Below are 15308 nucleotides of genomic sequence, written 5' to 3'. Positions count from 1 at the left end.
TGTGCTGCATCCCTGTTGATCAAACAGATGGCTGCTGAAAGCATGTAATTTGACATGATATGAAGGTTCTAGGGGAGCTTCGAATTGTTGCATCTGCATGTAATTTTGTAAGTGCACTGGATATCAAGCGAACCTTACAGATTCACATCCATCTGTCCCGTAGACAGACACTGAACCAGACCACACACTCAGCTCTGATGACTCAGCTCTCACCATCTATTAGGTAGGTTTTCATCTTTGAAAGAGCAGCTGCTGCTATCTGAAAATAACATAACATTTTTTTTTTTTACCATGGCCTTTCATAGCAGCTCTGTCAGATATCTTGCAGGTCACACATATTTTAGCTTTACTTTAAGTTTGGATATAACCAGTTTTACACTGTGTTAAATGACAATAATTTGACTTGATTGTTCTTTCTCAGGAAAAGAAAAATATAGAATATAAATGATAATAAAGGCACAAAACTCACAACATTTAATAAGCACCTATTTATAAAGGTGTTGCTGACCTCTGACCTTCTACAGATTTTTAGCTGCTCACTTTTTTGCTCTTCATTGGTCCCTCTCTGTCACAACTGCTGTTGCCTCCACGTGCAACTGAAATAAAGTAGACCATGAACTCGATGGCATGATGTGGAATAAGTTGCTATTAACTGAAGATAATCTCATATGTTACCATAAGGTAACAGACACAGGTTAAAATAACTTTAATAATTAAATTAATTAATTAACATAATTGATTCACTGACTTTAGCTGCTCCAAAGTAGAAAAAGAGCAAAAGATCAAAAGACATTTCCGGGGTATGTGGCATGTGTTAAACTGTCAAATGGATCCACAGTTTCCCTTGAAAAAGTCTGCAGTGAAGTTGCATGATCAAAGTTACATACATGTAAACAGACCGTAGACATGGCTGCCATCTGCTGGTAGGTTAAGATAGATTTATTGTAATCCCACAAAACCACAGTCAAATATACAGTAGGCCTATTTCTTAAGCACATCACCAACAATGAAGAAAAAATAAACCCTAAATTAAATAAAGTAAAATGTGTGGATAAAAATCAGACAAACACACTTTTCTCTGTCTGATTACATTTTGAAAACTGTCTGTCTATTTAACTATTAAATATACATTTTCTGTCATAAAAATGTAATGGTATAAGTTTAAAATGTTAAATGAGTTGTTATCAGTGTGACTTTTATATTCTAATTACGTTTTAAACTACTAATTAAAAAAATAAATCTTTCTACATCTACTTCTTTCATCTTGTTGCATTGAATATTTACATCATACCCTCCACTTGGGAAAAAAACAACGTGTAACTCATTCTCTTTGAGCCAATCAATGCAGAAATGTCGAATAAACTTTAACAGAGCGATAGGAAACAAAATCTTCTACTTCTGCTAAAGATTTACAGTGAACCCAGGACCATAATAATATCATGCACATTTAAGTTTAGAGTTATTGCACTTACATTTTAAAACACTATATTTAAAGTCTGGCTTTAAAGCATCTGCAACTACTATAGCTACATCACTACAATATGATACTACAACATTATATTGTATAAAATTAAAGTTATTCTAAGAAAGCATTGAGACAGAGGCAGATTTCAGTTTTACTTTAAAACCATCATCATCATCAGGAGCAGGCAGTGAGCTAGTTAATCCTTCAGGTGCCTCAATTCATTTGGCTTTGACACCTTAGCTTAGTTTATTTTCTTATAAAACAGCTAGATATAAATATATTTCGAGAGATGACCTCCTAATTATTTTCTAACTCTTCATGTAAAAACAAAACAAGACATTTAAAACACGTCATTTCCGGGGTGGGCGTGTCTTAAACTGTCAACTAACCGAAGAACAACAAAAACAAACACAGCAGCGAGGGGGCTCCGGAGACGGTGAGTGCGACCAAAACGTGACAAAACGACCACAAAATGGATTAAAACATGCACTATTTAACGTTAAATGCGGTGCTAGCTCGGGTGGTGATGACTCAGTTGCTGCAGCCACTGAAATCTCATCTTTACCGAGCCGTGAACCGCACAGTTTGGCACTTCGGACGCGTTGCTCCTCTTATGGAGGCTGACTGTCCTATCGTTTAATTTGTGAATTTATAAATTATCTTCTGCTACTGTGATAGCATCAGTGTTGATTTTTTTTTATCCATTTGTTTTTGTGCATTAGCTACGTAACGAGGCCTGGACTAAAAGCAGCCCCCCCACCACCACCAGCAGCTCCAAACGCGTCGAGCTGTGTGGCTTGAAAAATGTTTCGCCGACCTACGTGTTAAAATCTCTTCGTTTACAGCGTCTTTGCTTATCACCACATGTTTGTGACCGATACGGTGACACTAATGGCTTCCCATGGGGGAATGAGGGTCGCTATGCAATTCGGCATTCATGTATGAATTAAAGTTATTTGTTATTTTCTGAAACGACAGCCAACTCGTGAAGTCAGTTTGTTGTGGTTGCTAGTGGACCGTGGAGGGCAGCAGTGAGCAGGTTGAAGTGGAGCTTTTTATTAAACAAAACAGCAGCTATTGTCCAAGAAAAACGTTTTGTAAGAGCTACAAGTCGTCCCACAAGGTCAGGTCAAGGTAATATTATACTGACATATTTCAAACGGATTGTTTCCTTTCCCCAAATGACAGTGTGAGGCTAGTCTGCCATATGTTTATCAGACCTTTTCTAAAAGACTGCATCACACCCAAACTACCTTGTGGCCACTGTTTTTGTTTTTTCTTTTCTTTTCTTGTCAGGAACCCAGCTGTTAGGTTCCCTTTTGTCAGTCACATAGTGCAGGTTTCACTGCTTTTGATGTGGAGTAAACGCTGTCTTCCTGTGTAAATGTTTCTTGATATACTGCAAAGCTGTTGAAGAGATTTTACATTTACTTGTACGTTAGTGAGTTTTCTCTTGCTGCTTAATCAGTTTTCTCCTCATCCATTTCTCTCATCAGGGGAGCAGGCATGTGATCTGATGTGTTGCTGAAAGCAGGCTCTCCTTTGGTCTCGTCCACATCAGAGGTAAGAATCAGAGGATCTGTGTAATGAGAAACTGTCCGTGGCAGAAACATCAGACAGGGTCCGGATGCAACACACCATCATTTGGCAAACGCACCACTTCAGGTGCCCTGAGTTTAAGATGATCAGACCCCATTTGTCTGAAACTGATAGGACTGATCACGGATGAAGAGAAACGACAAGTTCTTGGGACCTGGATTCTGTATGTGGACAAAGTCCATGTCATCACAAATGTAAAAGTTAATCATCATTGAATACTACCAGATCAAAGCAGGGCAATATTATATGATGTGGGCTGATGACACTGATGAACTATTTTCAAGCGTTACCTTAATTCACCAAAACTTTTAAGACAGCGACATTCATCTGTTCAAAATAACGCTACAAGCGCTTCAATGACAACATATTCATATTAACAGGTAGAGAGAGGCATGTACGTCAAAAATAGTTAAAACACATGAGATATCGCATAACTTATAGGCTGGTTTTCTGTCTTTGTGTTTAAATACACACAACTTACTAGAGCCTAAAGTCTTTAAATTGTTTCTATTCTCCAGCCAAATCCAAAGATATTTAAATTGTAGTTATCAAATAAAGAAAAGCTGCACATTCAGACATTTGCCTAATTTAACTTTTTTTTTTTTTTTTTGCTTAAAAGGTTAATTGATTACTTTTACTTTTTTTAAATTTAATTTTCTAATAAGCCCGTTGACTAATTATTTCAATTAAACTTCAGATCAGAATTAACACGTGGCTCAGCTGTCAACTGTGCACCTGCTTGTGTCAGTGCCGCTTTGGCTCTCACGTTTCTGCTTACATGTCATGGAGGTTCTTCTGTAATGGTGATGGGTTATTTTTAGAACCTTTTATCAAACGTGCACATAGCCCAACACTGGTCTCAGGCAAAAAAAAAATTCTGCCAGCAGACAAAGTGAAATGGTTAGGCGTCTAAATCAGGTTGACAGAGGCAGTCATGTTGAGTCCTGACAGTTCTGGTCAGTTGTTTAGCTGTTTTTGTAGAGGGGGGGGAGGTCCTGCATGCCCCTTTGCCCTTGACATACGCATGAATGATTGACTGACGGGCAGACAGACTGACTAAAAGTATCCACAAGGAGAAAAGCTTTTGGAGAACAGATAACATCCTAAGAAATGAATAACTGGCACAGTGTTGGAACACTATACAGAACATAAAGACACATTAATTACATCAGGGAATCATAACACTTAAACAATGACAGGTGACAGATTTAGTTTACTTATGTCCTGTAAAAGTTACTAGACCTGGCATTTGTTAGAGGAATGTTTGCCAAAATCTACTGTGCCAGACTCTCTAGTTAATGATTTAACCTTTGTAAAAGTAAGTATTTATTTATTTAATCTTTTTCAGTAGGAACAAATGTGCACAAATGATAGAAGCTTCCTAAAGTGGGTTTTGATCATTTCAACCATGTACGAATTGTACATTTTACTTTCTTTAAAAACATTAACTGTTACATGTTCTTGTTTCTTAGTCTCTCCCTCGGATATCTGCTCAGGGGTGCAACTATGGAGACATCCTCTGATGAAGAGGAGGTTTATACCTTTGTCCAAGTCCTTAGTGAAAAGTACAACCCAGAGAATTTCCCATATGGCCAAGGCATTGGAGTAGTGCTTCTGCCCAGTCCTCCAGGATCCCCTGTCAAAGGTGAGAGTTGATGGGTGACCCCAGCTTCACTGATCACCCTAGATCATTACATTTTTGCCAATCACAGGGGTTCAGAGTGTAAAGTCTGTGTGACTGGCTGAACTGAGATCAGTTATCCTCTCAGCAGATCGCCTCTTCTTGCCCAGCATACTGGTTCTGAATGGCTGTGGAATCAGTAAAGCTGGTGAAAAGTCGGACATTGCAACTTTCTGTGCTCATGTGGTAGAGCTGGACCTGTCTCATAATCAACTTAAAGACTGGGGAGAGGTGGGTGCTCTTCACATACTAGGTGTTTGGAAATCCAGACAGTCGTACAGCCTGGAGTTTAACTTCCAAAAATATAACAACAGCAGAGTCATGATGATGATGATGATGAGTCTGACCTTATTTATTTAATAATTGGCCTAGCTTTTTTGGAGACTCAGATATTATTTGAACACCATCTTTTATTTGAGAATTTAGTAGTTACTACAGTAGAATGAAAAAATAGGTCAGGTTGGCAATTTGATTCCTTCAGCAGTAGTAGTATTTGAAACTGCAGTACACATGACATGGAGGCCTCTGTCATTTGTAACTGCCAAAGAGAGAGACAGGAATAAACCTCCTTCCACCTTATGAAACAGTAACTATTCAGTATGTGGTATTTCTAGCTCCTGTAGTAAAAATATTTTTCAATAATTTATTTTTGAAATGTTGAAAAGTGGATTAATTAAAGCCACTAATGATACTTTAACCTATCTGCTCAGATCTGGGAGGACGTGTAAACTGTTTGACTCTTGAAAACAAAGTTACAAGCAACTAATGACAGTGTGGTTTTTTTTGTTTTTTTTTTACTTTTGCCCTGCTGTTGATCCAGATATCCAAAATGCAGTTAAAACGATGAGACATAAAATCCTTCACTAACATTTATTACACTAATCTACACTCACTGGACACTTTATTAGGTACAATCTAATACAGACGCCCTGCAACGAATTTGACTTTTTACAAGGTTATAATCATTGTTGAACATAGGCTGGTACAGTCCTGTACTACATACCACTGAAAGATGCAGTGACATTATGCAGCACTGTAATCAGGGGAGAGCAGCCACCTGCCACATTTAAAGCCAGTCATAGCGTCCCTTTCAGCAAGAGATCACATCGTTAATTGCTTCCAAGTCGTCCAGAATTGCTGAAAAGAATTGCATTTTTGTGGTTGGATGGGATGTTTTAAATACAGTATATCCATATTGAAAGGTTTTAAAATATTGAAAAGCTTTTATTCAAGGATTTAGAAAGCTGAGAATTAGTGGAAAGAATATAGAAGGGATGAAGGTTGGTTTAGATTATAATCTTTATTTACATGAATAAGGCAAAACATTAGAAACACCTCCTGTTAGATGGGATTGCATTCTGTGTACTGTACCTAACAAAGTGGCCAGTCAGTGTAGGTTAGTTTTTATACATGATAAACATCTTAAAGGTCTGTTTATTGTGTGGTAAAAGCCAAATTATCATAATCACAGTTCTGTTAATACTTGCCGGTCACTAGATCTGCACGATTGTTTCAAACATTCCCCACCTGGACTTCCTCAATCTGAGCATGAACCCCCTGGGTGGCGTGGAGCTGGAGCCCAGCATGGCTGACGTTTTCTCCCGGGTCAGGCGACTGGTGCTCATAAACACCCACGTCAGCTGGGACACTGTGCACACACTCACACGACATACACCAGAGTAAGTAGTGAAAAGATGTTGAAAATATTTCTGGTTGTGCTTGTTGATGAAATCACAACATGACAAAGCATAATAAGCATAATAAAAGTAGAAAGACACCAGCATTAAATAATTTAAACAAAAACTCTTAATCTAACAGTTTAAGGGTTAAAAACCACATAATTAAACAGAAGGTCATAACTATTTTACCTGATGTATATTTCTGAAACGTAACCAATTCCCCATACTTCATTATGCAGACTGGAGGAACTTTTCCTGTGCCTGAACAGCTACAACGTGGTGTCAGAATCCCAGACGCCTTGTCCGTCACTACGCCTGCTGCAGATTACAGACAACCAGCTGCAGGAATGGGCAGAAGTGAGGAAGTTTGGGCTGATGTACCCCTGTCTGAGCACACTGGTGCTGGCTAATAACAGTGTGAACTCGGTGGGAGACACTCGGGAAACACTGCAGCGCCTCTTTCCCAACCTGCGCAGCATCAACCTCAACAACTCAGGTCTGGAGGGCATAATGAACACTGCACACCTCCACCTGTTAGTGTCCATTAATCAGGGCATGTACTCAAATATTCATTGTAACCTTAAAACTATAATGTTTTTCAGGGCTTAGTAAATGGGAGGACATTGAAAGGCTGAATTTCTTCCCTAAACTGGAGGAAGTCAAAGCAATGGGGATTCCTCTACTGCAGCCTTACTCAACTGAGGATAGACGAAGACTGCTTTTAGCACAGTGAGACTAAATCTATACATTTATACATACATACATAAAAAGTACTGCTTTAAACAAGAAGAATAAAATAGCATTTTTTACTTTTTCCCTGTTTAATCTTCATACTTTCAAATGAACCTGTAGAACCTATGGCTTGTTCCTCCTGCTTGCAGGTTGCCGTCAGTAGTGCTGTTGAATGGGAGTGTGGTATGTAGTGGAGAGAGGGAGGATTCAGAGAGGTTCTTCATAAGGTTCTACCAGGACAGCCCACAACAGGAGCTTGCTGAGAGGTACTGAAATCATAAGCATGTAGTATACAAACACAGTTGTCACAGTTTTATTTACCTGAATGTTCACCGAAACAGACAAGAGATTTAAATAAAGTTGTATATTAGTTTGTTGTTATTAGTTGCTATTAGTTTTCTTGGTGAAGATCAGATCACATTTTATGGCCAATTTGTGCAGAAAACCAGGAAATTGCAGGCATTGCTGCTTTTTTTTTTTTTTTTTTAACTGTAATTTTGGAAAGCTCCCCTCAGGGCTGACAACGAACAAATAATTGCCCACGTTCTTCACCGACTGCATTCCACTTAACCTCAGCAGAATGTTCAGGAGGGATTTGTGAAGGAAGGTGTAGTCCCTGACTGGGGGAAACTAACCTTTGGGAGACAATGCCACCAGTCTCTCCCTGCTCAATGAGTCCTTTGTGCTGGGAATTCTCTGATTGGAAAACTGATACAGAAGGTAGCAGGTTGATTTTTTTTTTTTATATGTATACACCTTGCCATACACCACAAATCTTAAGTTGAGAGGTTGATTGATCACTTGAGCGGGCACACTATAGGACTCATAGCTATGACATGTTTTGCTTATTATGGTTTTATTATGGTATTTAGACAAACTGCTCTTCTGCATGTGAACGCACGTCACAGGTTCATTTCTGTACATCATACTCCACTGCAGCCATCCAGAGGCCTTCAGACATGTTCATGTTACCAGTCGCCATGGGCCACTCCTTGGTTCGAAGCCAGGTTCTTATTGCAGGTCCAAGGTTGGGGATCACTGTGACTATATGTGTGTGTTATAGGGATGTCAGACATGCTCAGTAAGGAGTGAACACACCACTATCCCCTTTCCATTCAAATAGAGCCGGCTCTCAGGTAGGCACATATGACATGGCCTGGATGTGGAAAAGTATAAACACAACTCAAACCCTAAATCAGACTGATCGATACTGATATACCTCAGTAATCTTAACAAAAAAAAAGATGTACAGAGAAATGTGGATAATGTGTTGGCTCCACAGGAAGGATTAGTTGCAAGAAACGAGAAAAAGAGACTGGGTCTGGGATGAAACAGAAATCTGAGAATCGGAGTATCCAGTAGAATGAGTAGAGAGGGACTGAAAAGGGACTGGGCAAGGAACAGTGGATATTGATGGTTGTTCTGAGAAAGAAGAGTGGAAACCAACATTTTAAGCTATTTATGCAGGTCATCTTTCAACTAGGGAACTGCAAAAAGGAGAGAATGAGGTAGGATGACACACCAACAGAAAAGCTGACTACTGTAAGATGTGGCTGGATAGTTTCTGTATGAGCTCCAAAAGCTGTTGTTTCTGCTTCTAGTTTTCTGTCCATTATCGAAGAATGCGGGAAAAGACAATTGACATGCTGACTTGTTATCACCTGCAGCATTATTTGTCTCATTAAACCATTACCACGGTAAATGAAGCCTTTTATCTAAATAGCTTCTCTCAGAATGGCACTTTGTACACTGCGGCGTTAGAGGAGAATTCCCATGGTGGACCACAAGTTTTGGCCAGAAACCTCAGTCCAGGGCACCGGCTTTGTGGAGGAGTTTTGGGGAGGGAAGGGAAATTGCTTTGATTGGCCCAGCTGTTACAGTAGCTTTGAAAGCATAGGTCTTTTCTCCTGGATTTTATTTAATCGTTCCTGGTCCTTATCTCAAGCACGCATTCCCCTGAGGTGACTAAGAGCTTTCTCACGGAAAGTAATAGGGAGAGAACTTTGTGTTCTTCTGCCTCTTAAACACACTCGAGGTATGTTTTCATTCGCCCGTTTTTAGGCTTACTTTTAATTTGCTTATTACAGTAAAAAGAAGAAACTGAGATGTAGCAAAAAAACGCTTCTGGCAGTAGTTGAAAAAGAGTGCAAGTAACAAAATAGATCAAAATGAGAAAGAATTAATGCTGCAGCCCTTGGTTTGTTGTGTGTCAACAGCTGAACTCTTTGTTTCAAAGATATTCAAATCAGAGAATATTCTTCATCATCAGTCATCATCAACACCTTTATATTGTTCTTCTCACCCACCTGTTGTCTGTAAATTTAAGTCCTGACACGAGCCCTGCTTTCTCCCAGGTACCACATCCTTGTATCCAAGTATGGTGAGCTGGCCCCGCTGGCAGAGGTGGACCTGAGCCCCCGCTGCACTGTGGTGGATGTTCGCTGTGGTGAGAGGGTGGAGGCTGTCAGCCTCAGTTTGGAGCAGACAGTGGTCGACCTCAAGAAACACCTCAGGGACCTGCTGCAGCTGCCCACCAACGGGATCAGACTCTTCTACATTAACAGAGAGATGTGTTCGATCTTTGGACCCGAGGAGTTGAAGTGCGGTAGCCGGGCCCTCCATTCCTACAGCATTCGAGATGGTGACGAGATCCTTGTAGTGCCCAAAGTGAAAAGCCGCTGCAGCCAGGAGCCCAGTCAGGGGCCTCTCTGCTTTTAGAAGAATGAGAGTTTTAAATAATGAACACTTACTGGATACTAAGCTTTGACTAGAGCCTTTCTTAGATTAAGAAAAGAGTGACATTTTAGCTTTGAATGTAAAGATGTTTGCTCCACCATATTGAACAAATTTAAACCATAGTAAATTTGCACATAGGAGTTTCACATTCACGTCGCACATTTTTATGCTTAAAGTGGCCTGATCTAAGACTGCAGTTTACACCTCATTTATAAAAAAGCTATTTGAATCAAAGCGTGGTGCAGGTAGCCATCTGAAACAAACAGTTGCCATTGTTAAAGCAAAATTGCACAAACCTTTTAAACCAAAACTACTATATAGTTATATATATATATAATATCATTTAAGAATTTAAATATAACTATATTGTATATTATAATATAATTCTTTGTCTGATTAGATAAAATTTTAGGGTTAAACTCCCCCATGTTGTCTGACTTGTTGCTGAATGTTCACCATGCACAGGACCTAATATTTATTTCAACAGTGAAAGTTGTACTTAAAAAAATATCAATGATCCACATGCTCAGATGAAAATTGGATTTTAGGCTACCAGCTGCTGTGCTCTGTAGTTACACTCTTCATTATGTTTTCTTAATGACTTGGCTGGCTTTTCTGCAGCATAATCAGCAGCTCTTTGGTGTTTTCTCTCCATTTTTCTGTTCACTTTCTGTTAGTAGAAGATTAGGAAATACGCAGTGTCAGCGGTGAACAGAACTGGGAGTATACAGTTTGAACCATGCATAGAAATCAAATCCTTAAACACAAACGCGCTGGCAAAAAATGAGCCTTAATTCACCAAACGTAAAGTCTTCACATGACCTTTTTCACATCTGGGTGTTGCCAATAATTGGGGAATATGTTTAAGTATGTAGACAAACAACAATTATGCAGAGAAAAAAAATCTGTGATTAGCATTAAATTTATTTCTTTTGTATTTAAATATAGCAAATTAGCTGAATTATTATTATTATTATTATTATTGAGAAACACAGTGGTGAGCATAAATAATATTAAATTTCCCTAACTTCTTGCTGTTCTTCCCAGACCAGTAAATTTCACTGGTTGAATATCCTGAGATAACCCAAAGCTGATGCACAAATGCACACGGCTGCTGCTGCTCAGTCGAGACGCCCCGGCAGAAAAAACGAGACAAGTCTGAGGTGAGCTTGGGTCTGGGACAGAAAAGAAAGAGTGTTGATGCTCAAGTTACGGCAGGTCTTCTGGCTGTCCAGTCCATGAATGGAGCAGCTCTCCCTCCCTGCAGAAGCAGCTGAGAAACGTTGAGGCCCAGTCTGTATGGTAACCGCACACCAGCTGCTGTGTCACGGACACTTCCGCAGCATTTAGGTTAGAATGTGTTCACCCAACAGGTTCTCACCCCCCCTTCACCTATTCACCTCAATCTCTTCTTTACATCCGTCTCACAAACCTGACACTTGGTTTCTGCTGTTTCACACGACGAGGGGTTGTAAACCTTTCCACTGGGGCACATTGGTGATGACTGCCTGTCAGAGTTTCCTTTAGAAAGAAAAAGTGACAGAGCAGTACTGATTTTGTTTATTTTCAGATATATGTGAATTTAGGGTACACGTTTATACACCAGGAGAGAGCAAGAATTGTTTCCATGCACTTTTTGTGTGTGTTATAGTCACAATTTTACCTTCTGGTTTCCAGTTCCCTGTGAACAGGCTCCAGTGCTGGCTATCCTTGCCTATTCGTGATTAAAATGGTGATTAGTGCTGTTGTGGTGACACATCTTGACCAGCCGTCATATTGCAGGCAAGACATGAAAGCTCCTGAGCAGTGGTGAAACTTATTTTTAGGAGCTTGTCCTCACTGTGGGCAGAGCACAGCCTGTTATCATGGCTACATGTTTAGTTTTGCAGTTTCCAATTAGCTGAATTGATGCAGACAGTAGTCGACAACTCCTCTTTTAAATGACACCACCATCCAGTGGATTACAACCCAGGATCTAGACGCTGAGTGCTGAACTTATAGATGCACAAACATACCTGTAATAACCTCTTGAATAAAACATGCTGAGTTGCTAAAGAAGCTGGAGAATGTTGTCACATTTTGCGTTAGTTGGCATGTTTGAGACCAAGAAATTGCAAATACTAACAAACCTGAAGGGCTTCCAGGAAAGTTGTATAAGGTCATGCGATGAAGCTGTTTTGCTTGTGCTTGCCATCCAGAGACAGGCAGGTCAGGTTGAAGGCAGATCAGAGACTGAATAAAACATTGTGGTTTATTTAGTTTATTATGTCAAATGCATACAGAGTCTGTGTAGATGTGGTTTGGAGAATTAGTTTTACCAACACCAGAACCATGTGAAAGTGAGTTCAGGTGCTTGATACATTACTTTGTGTAGTAGATAACTGGAGATTGTGTGTTTTTTCTGTCTTGGCTGATTTACATATAATATATTATGTTTGAATGGATACGTGGGAAGTAATGGGTTGGGGTTTTTTTTGTTTGTTTGGTTTTTTTGCATGTTCACATAATTCTTGATACATTTAATGTAACATGCAATGGATGTGTTATTTCAGGGGGGGGAAAGTTGTTTATTGACATTTGTAAATTTTGACATTTTAAAATATCTGTGCACCCTCAACTCTGCCTGTCTGTCAGTTATACCAAATACAAAATTTACTTCAAAGTTATTTACATATTTACTGTTTGTCTTGTGTTGATACATATAATGTTTAATTTCTGTGAAATTTGCTTTCTGTACTGAATTCTGGTCGGCTTTCTTGAGAATTGACATTGTTACACGTGTACTGTGTGGTGGTGCTTTCACGTCTCTTAAAGAAATAAATGATAATTACCTCAGCCTGTTACAGTGTTAAATCTTTATATTAAGGATTATTATATTTTAAGGATTAATAAATCTCACCACCCTCTTTGATACCAATTCTTTCAATTAACAGCCGTAAACATTTCGAATTTAGAGGAACTACACATTGTATGAACTATATACCATAACCTTCAGCAGTATAAGGAGTCCATGAAGCTGCTGTCTGTTGTATAGCTGCTTGCTGACTGTAGGGGAATTTGTTAACTGGTAGTTTCCACTCTAATTGGTACTTGAATAATGATTTATGCCTTTGTGCTAATTTTGTCTGCATTATTTCCCATGTTAGGTTTCTGTTGGCTCAATGCAAATTTTTGTATCTAATGAGGGGTATATTTTTGTGCATGTAAAATGGATGTTGACTTACAGTCAGCTGCACATTGGGACCTCTAACATCCTGCTGCCAGAGTCACTTTTAGTGTCATTCTTAATCTCATATCCATTACTTCTTCTGCAGCTACTGCAGACTGCATCTCATATCTTATTCACAACTGTGTTAATATGTGGAATTAACTAAGTGTCTCATTATCCTTAGGAGTTTTTAGACATTGAAAGAGTCATTTTTTAATATTCATCAAAAAAACAAAGTGCACCTTCTAAATGAATTGGCTTGCTTACGTTATGTTACCTACTGTAGACCATTTCAAAGTGCTGATTGAAAGACCAGCTATAGAGCTTTGGAAACTAGCAAAATCGCTCATGTTGCAGACAGAATGTACGCATGACCAGCATGCACAGCTCTGTTTCACAGGCTGAATGCTTGGCTGTGGAGAAGATAGGATTCTGCAGATCTTCTCTCTTTCTGGCAGGCGTGTTTAAGTCGAGCTGCAAAGAGTCCATTCCATACGTGTCAGGCGGAGTTGTGTTTCTGGGGCATTCCCTCTATTTTCCCCCTTCTCCTCTCCCAAAAGCATGGCTTTAATCCTGTGTGGGGTATCTATGACACCCACCACAAACACCCACGTCCGATGCAATGTCTCCAACAGGACCCCCTTCATGGGTTTTGGGAACTGAGGAGCCACTGGGCCATTCAGAGATATTAGTATTCTTCACATTTTTTATAAGATAGCTCTTATTGATCCCCTAGAGAGGAAGTGCAGGTGTTAACCAATAGATGCTTTTAAACTGTGCAGTCAAATTAGTGTATTTATTAGTGTTATTCAACTTTGGAGCAGTGGTGGATGTTGTGACTGTTTTGAATGAATCCTTTTACTTCCTTCCTTCTCACTTCCTTTAGTTGTCACTTTGTTCTTGGATTTGGCACCACCATCATGCTCAGTGAAATGTATTGGCGAAGGCTATAAAGTGGGCTGACATCAAATTTGAAACGTGAATCCACAATTGCACTCCTGGCAAGTTAGCACAATGGGTTCAGAATTGATTAAATGCTGTATGTTGAGAGCTGCAGTGTTGGATAGGTTGAACAGATATCATGCACACATCACATGCACAGCAGATGTGATGCTAGTGAAAGCTTAAGTGCATCCTCACAGAGCTGCCAGCTTTGCTAGGCTGAGGGCTTCCACGTGGAAGATAACCCCAGCGGGGATTAATTTACCAATGGAGTTAAATATGGTCATTGTAAGTAAATACACTGCATTAGTCTTAACATGTCAATTTCCTGACCACTGGGGCGTAAAAGAGCCAGTGTGGACCCAACCATTTTCACCAACAATGCATCATTCCCCGACCATGGCCGTAACCCAACTCTTGTCACTTAGCCCGGAGATGTTCACTAATGGAGGTCAGACTGCGGTTTGAAGATGGATGTTTGTTGCATTGTATCAATCACACCTAGCACCTTGTTGCGCAGTTGGTACCCTGATTTGACCCATTGCATTATGAAGTGGGATTGAGGGCAGGGGGGTTGAACAGGGCCTATTGTGTGTTGAGGTGAAGGAGTCACTGGGGTAAGGTTTAGGTTACTGGAAGGAGGTTCGCCATTGTGAATGGAACGGAAGGAGAGGAGGGCAGGGCAGAGCCAACCGCTGGGCATGAGGGTTGAATTAGAGTGGCCCTCTCCACGGATTATGTGACTGCTGAACAGGTATCCAGTCCAGGACCTTCTTTGTGAAGGTCAGGCTTGATGGATTCTCCAGAACTTGTGATGCTGGATAGTTTGCCCCTTTTCCCACACAGCAGCTTCTTGCTACATAGAAACATTTGATGCAATTTCTGTTTTTCCACTCACTGACATTATAAGGCACATGGATCTCCCCCACTAACAAAACAGTGGTATAAAACAGTATTGCACTTTTTATTTAGAAACTCATGTTTTACACTGTCTGGTTGATTTAGACTTGAGTTCTTAAAGCAGCAATATTAAAATGACTCTGCCTTTCCATTTGTTAGAGCTTTTTAATGTTGAATTTTGTGCCCAGACAATGCATTAGGTGATCGCTACATTCTGCATCCACATGATATGTCACATTATAGAAATGTTTCCCTGACTTGTGTTCATTGTGTTAATCTACTGACCACTGCTGTCAGTCTACTGTACTTCCACCTAAGTTGTGCTGCACTTAGTAACACACTCATTTGGCTTATTTGTTGAGGTTG

The 15308-nt window shown here is 39.8% G+C and overlaps 1 protein-coding gene across 2 annotated transcripts; it reads left to right on the top strand.

The window, feature by feature from the left end:
- Positions 1-1832: 1832 nt before the first annotated feature.
- Positions 1833-10661, top strand: LOC113169863 (tubulin-specific chaperone cofactor E-like protein). Of its 2 annotated transcripts, none has more exons than XM_026371609.1 (9): positions 1833-1901; positions 2962-3028; positions 4537-4709; positions 4837-4976; positions 6243-6424; positions 6664-6920; positions 7027-7153; positions 7306-7422; positions 9511-10661. In XM_026371609.1, exons 3-9 carry the CDS (start codon positions 4571-4573, stop codon positions 9872-9874), a joined length of 1326 nt encoding a protein of 441 aa, XP_026227394.1. In that variant the 5' UTR covers positions 1833-1901; positions 2962-3028; positions 4537-4570; the 3' UTR covers positions 9875-10661. The 2 variants fall into 2 exon arrangements, with proteins under 2 accessions (XP_026227394.1, XP_026227393.1); XM_026371608.1 differs by having other exon boundaries at positions 4834-4976.
- Positions 10662-15308: the final 4647 nt, after the last annotated feature.

The sequence above is a fragment of the Anabas testudineus genome, chromosome 14 (genome assembly GCF_900324465.2).
Source record: "Anabas testudineus chromosome 14, fAnaTes1.2, whole genome shotgun sequence".
NCBI lineage: Eukaryota > Metazoa > Chordata > Actinopteri > Anabantiformes > Anabantidae > Anabas > Anabas testudineus.
Note: the sequence above shows the minus strand (reverse complement) of the source record. Positions and strands in the feature narration are given on the sequence as shown.

Coding starts and splice junctions, on each gene's coding strand:
- LOC113169863 (XM_026371608.1), top strand. CDS start 4,571: ATGGAGACATCCTCTGATGAAGAGGAGGTTTATACCTTTGTCCAAGTC. Junction 6,921..7,026: donor CATCAACCTCAACAACTCAG/GTCTGGAGGGCA, acceptor AATGTTTTTCAG/GGCTTAGTAAATGGGAGGAC. Junction 7,423..9,510: donor CAACAGGAGCTTGCTGAGAG/GTACTGAAATCA, acceptor GCTTTCTCCCAG/GTACCACATCCTTGTATCCA.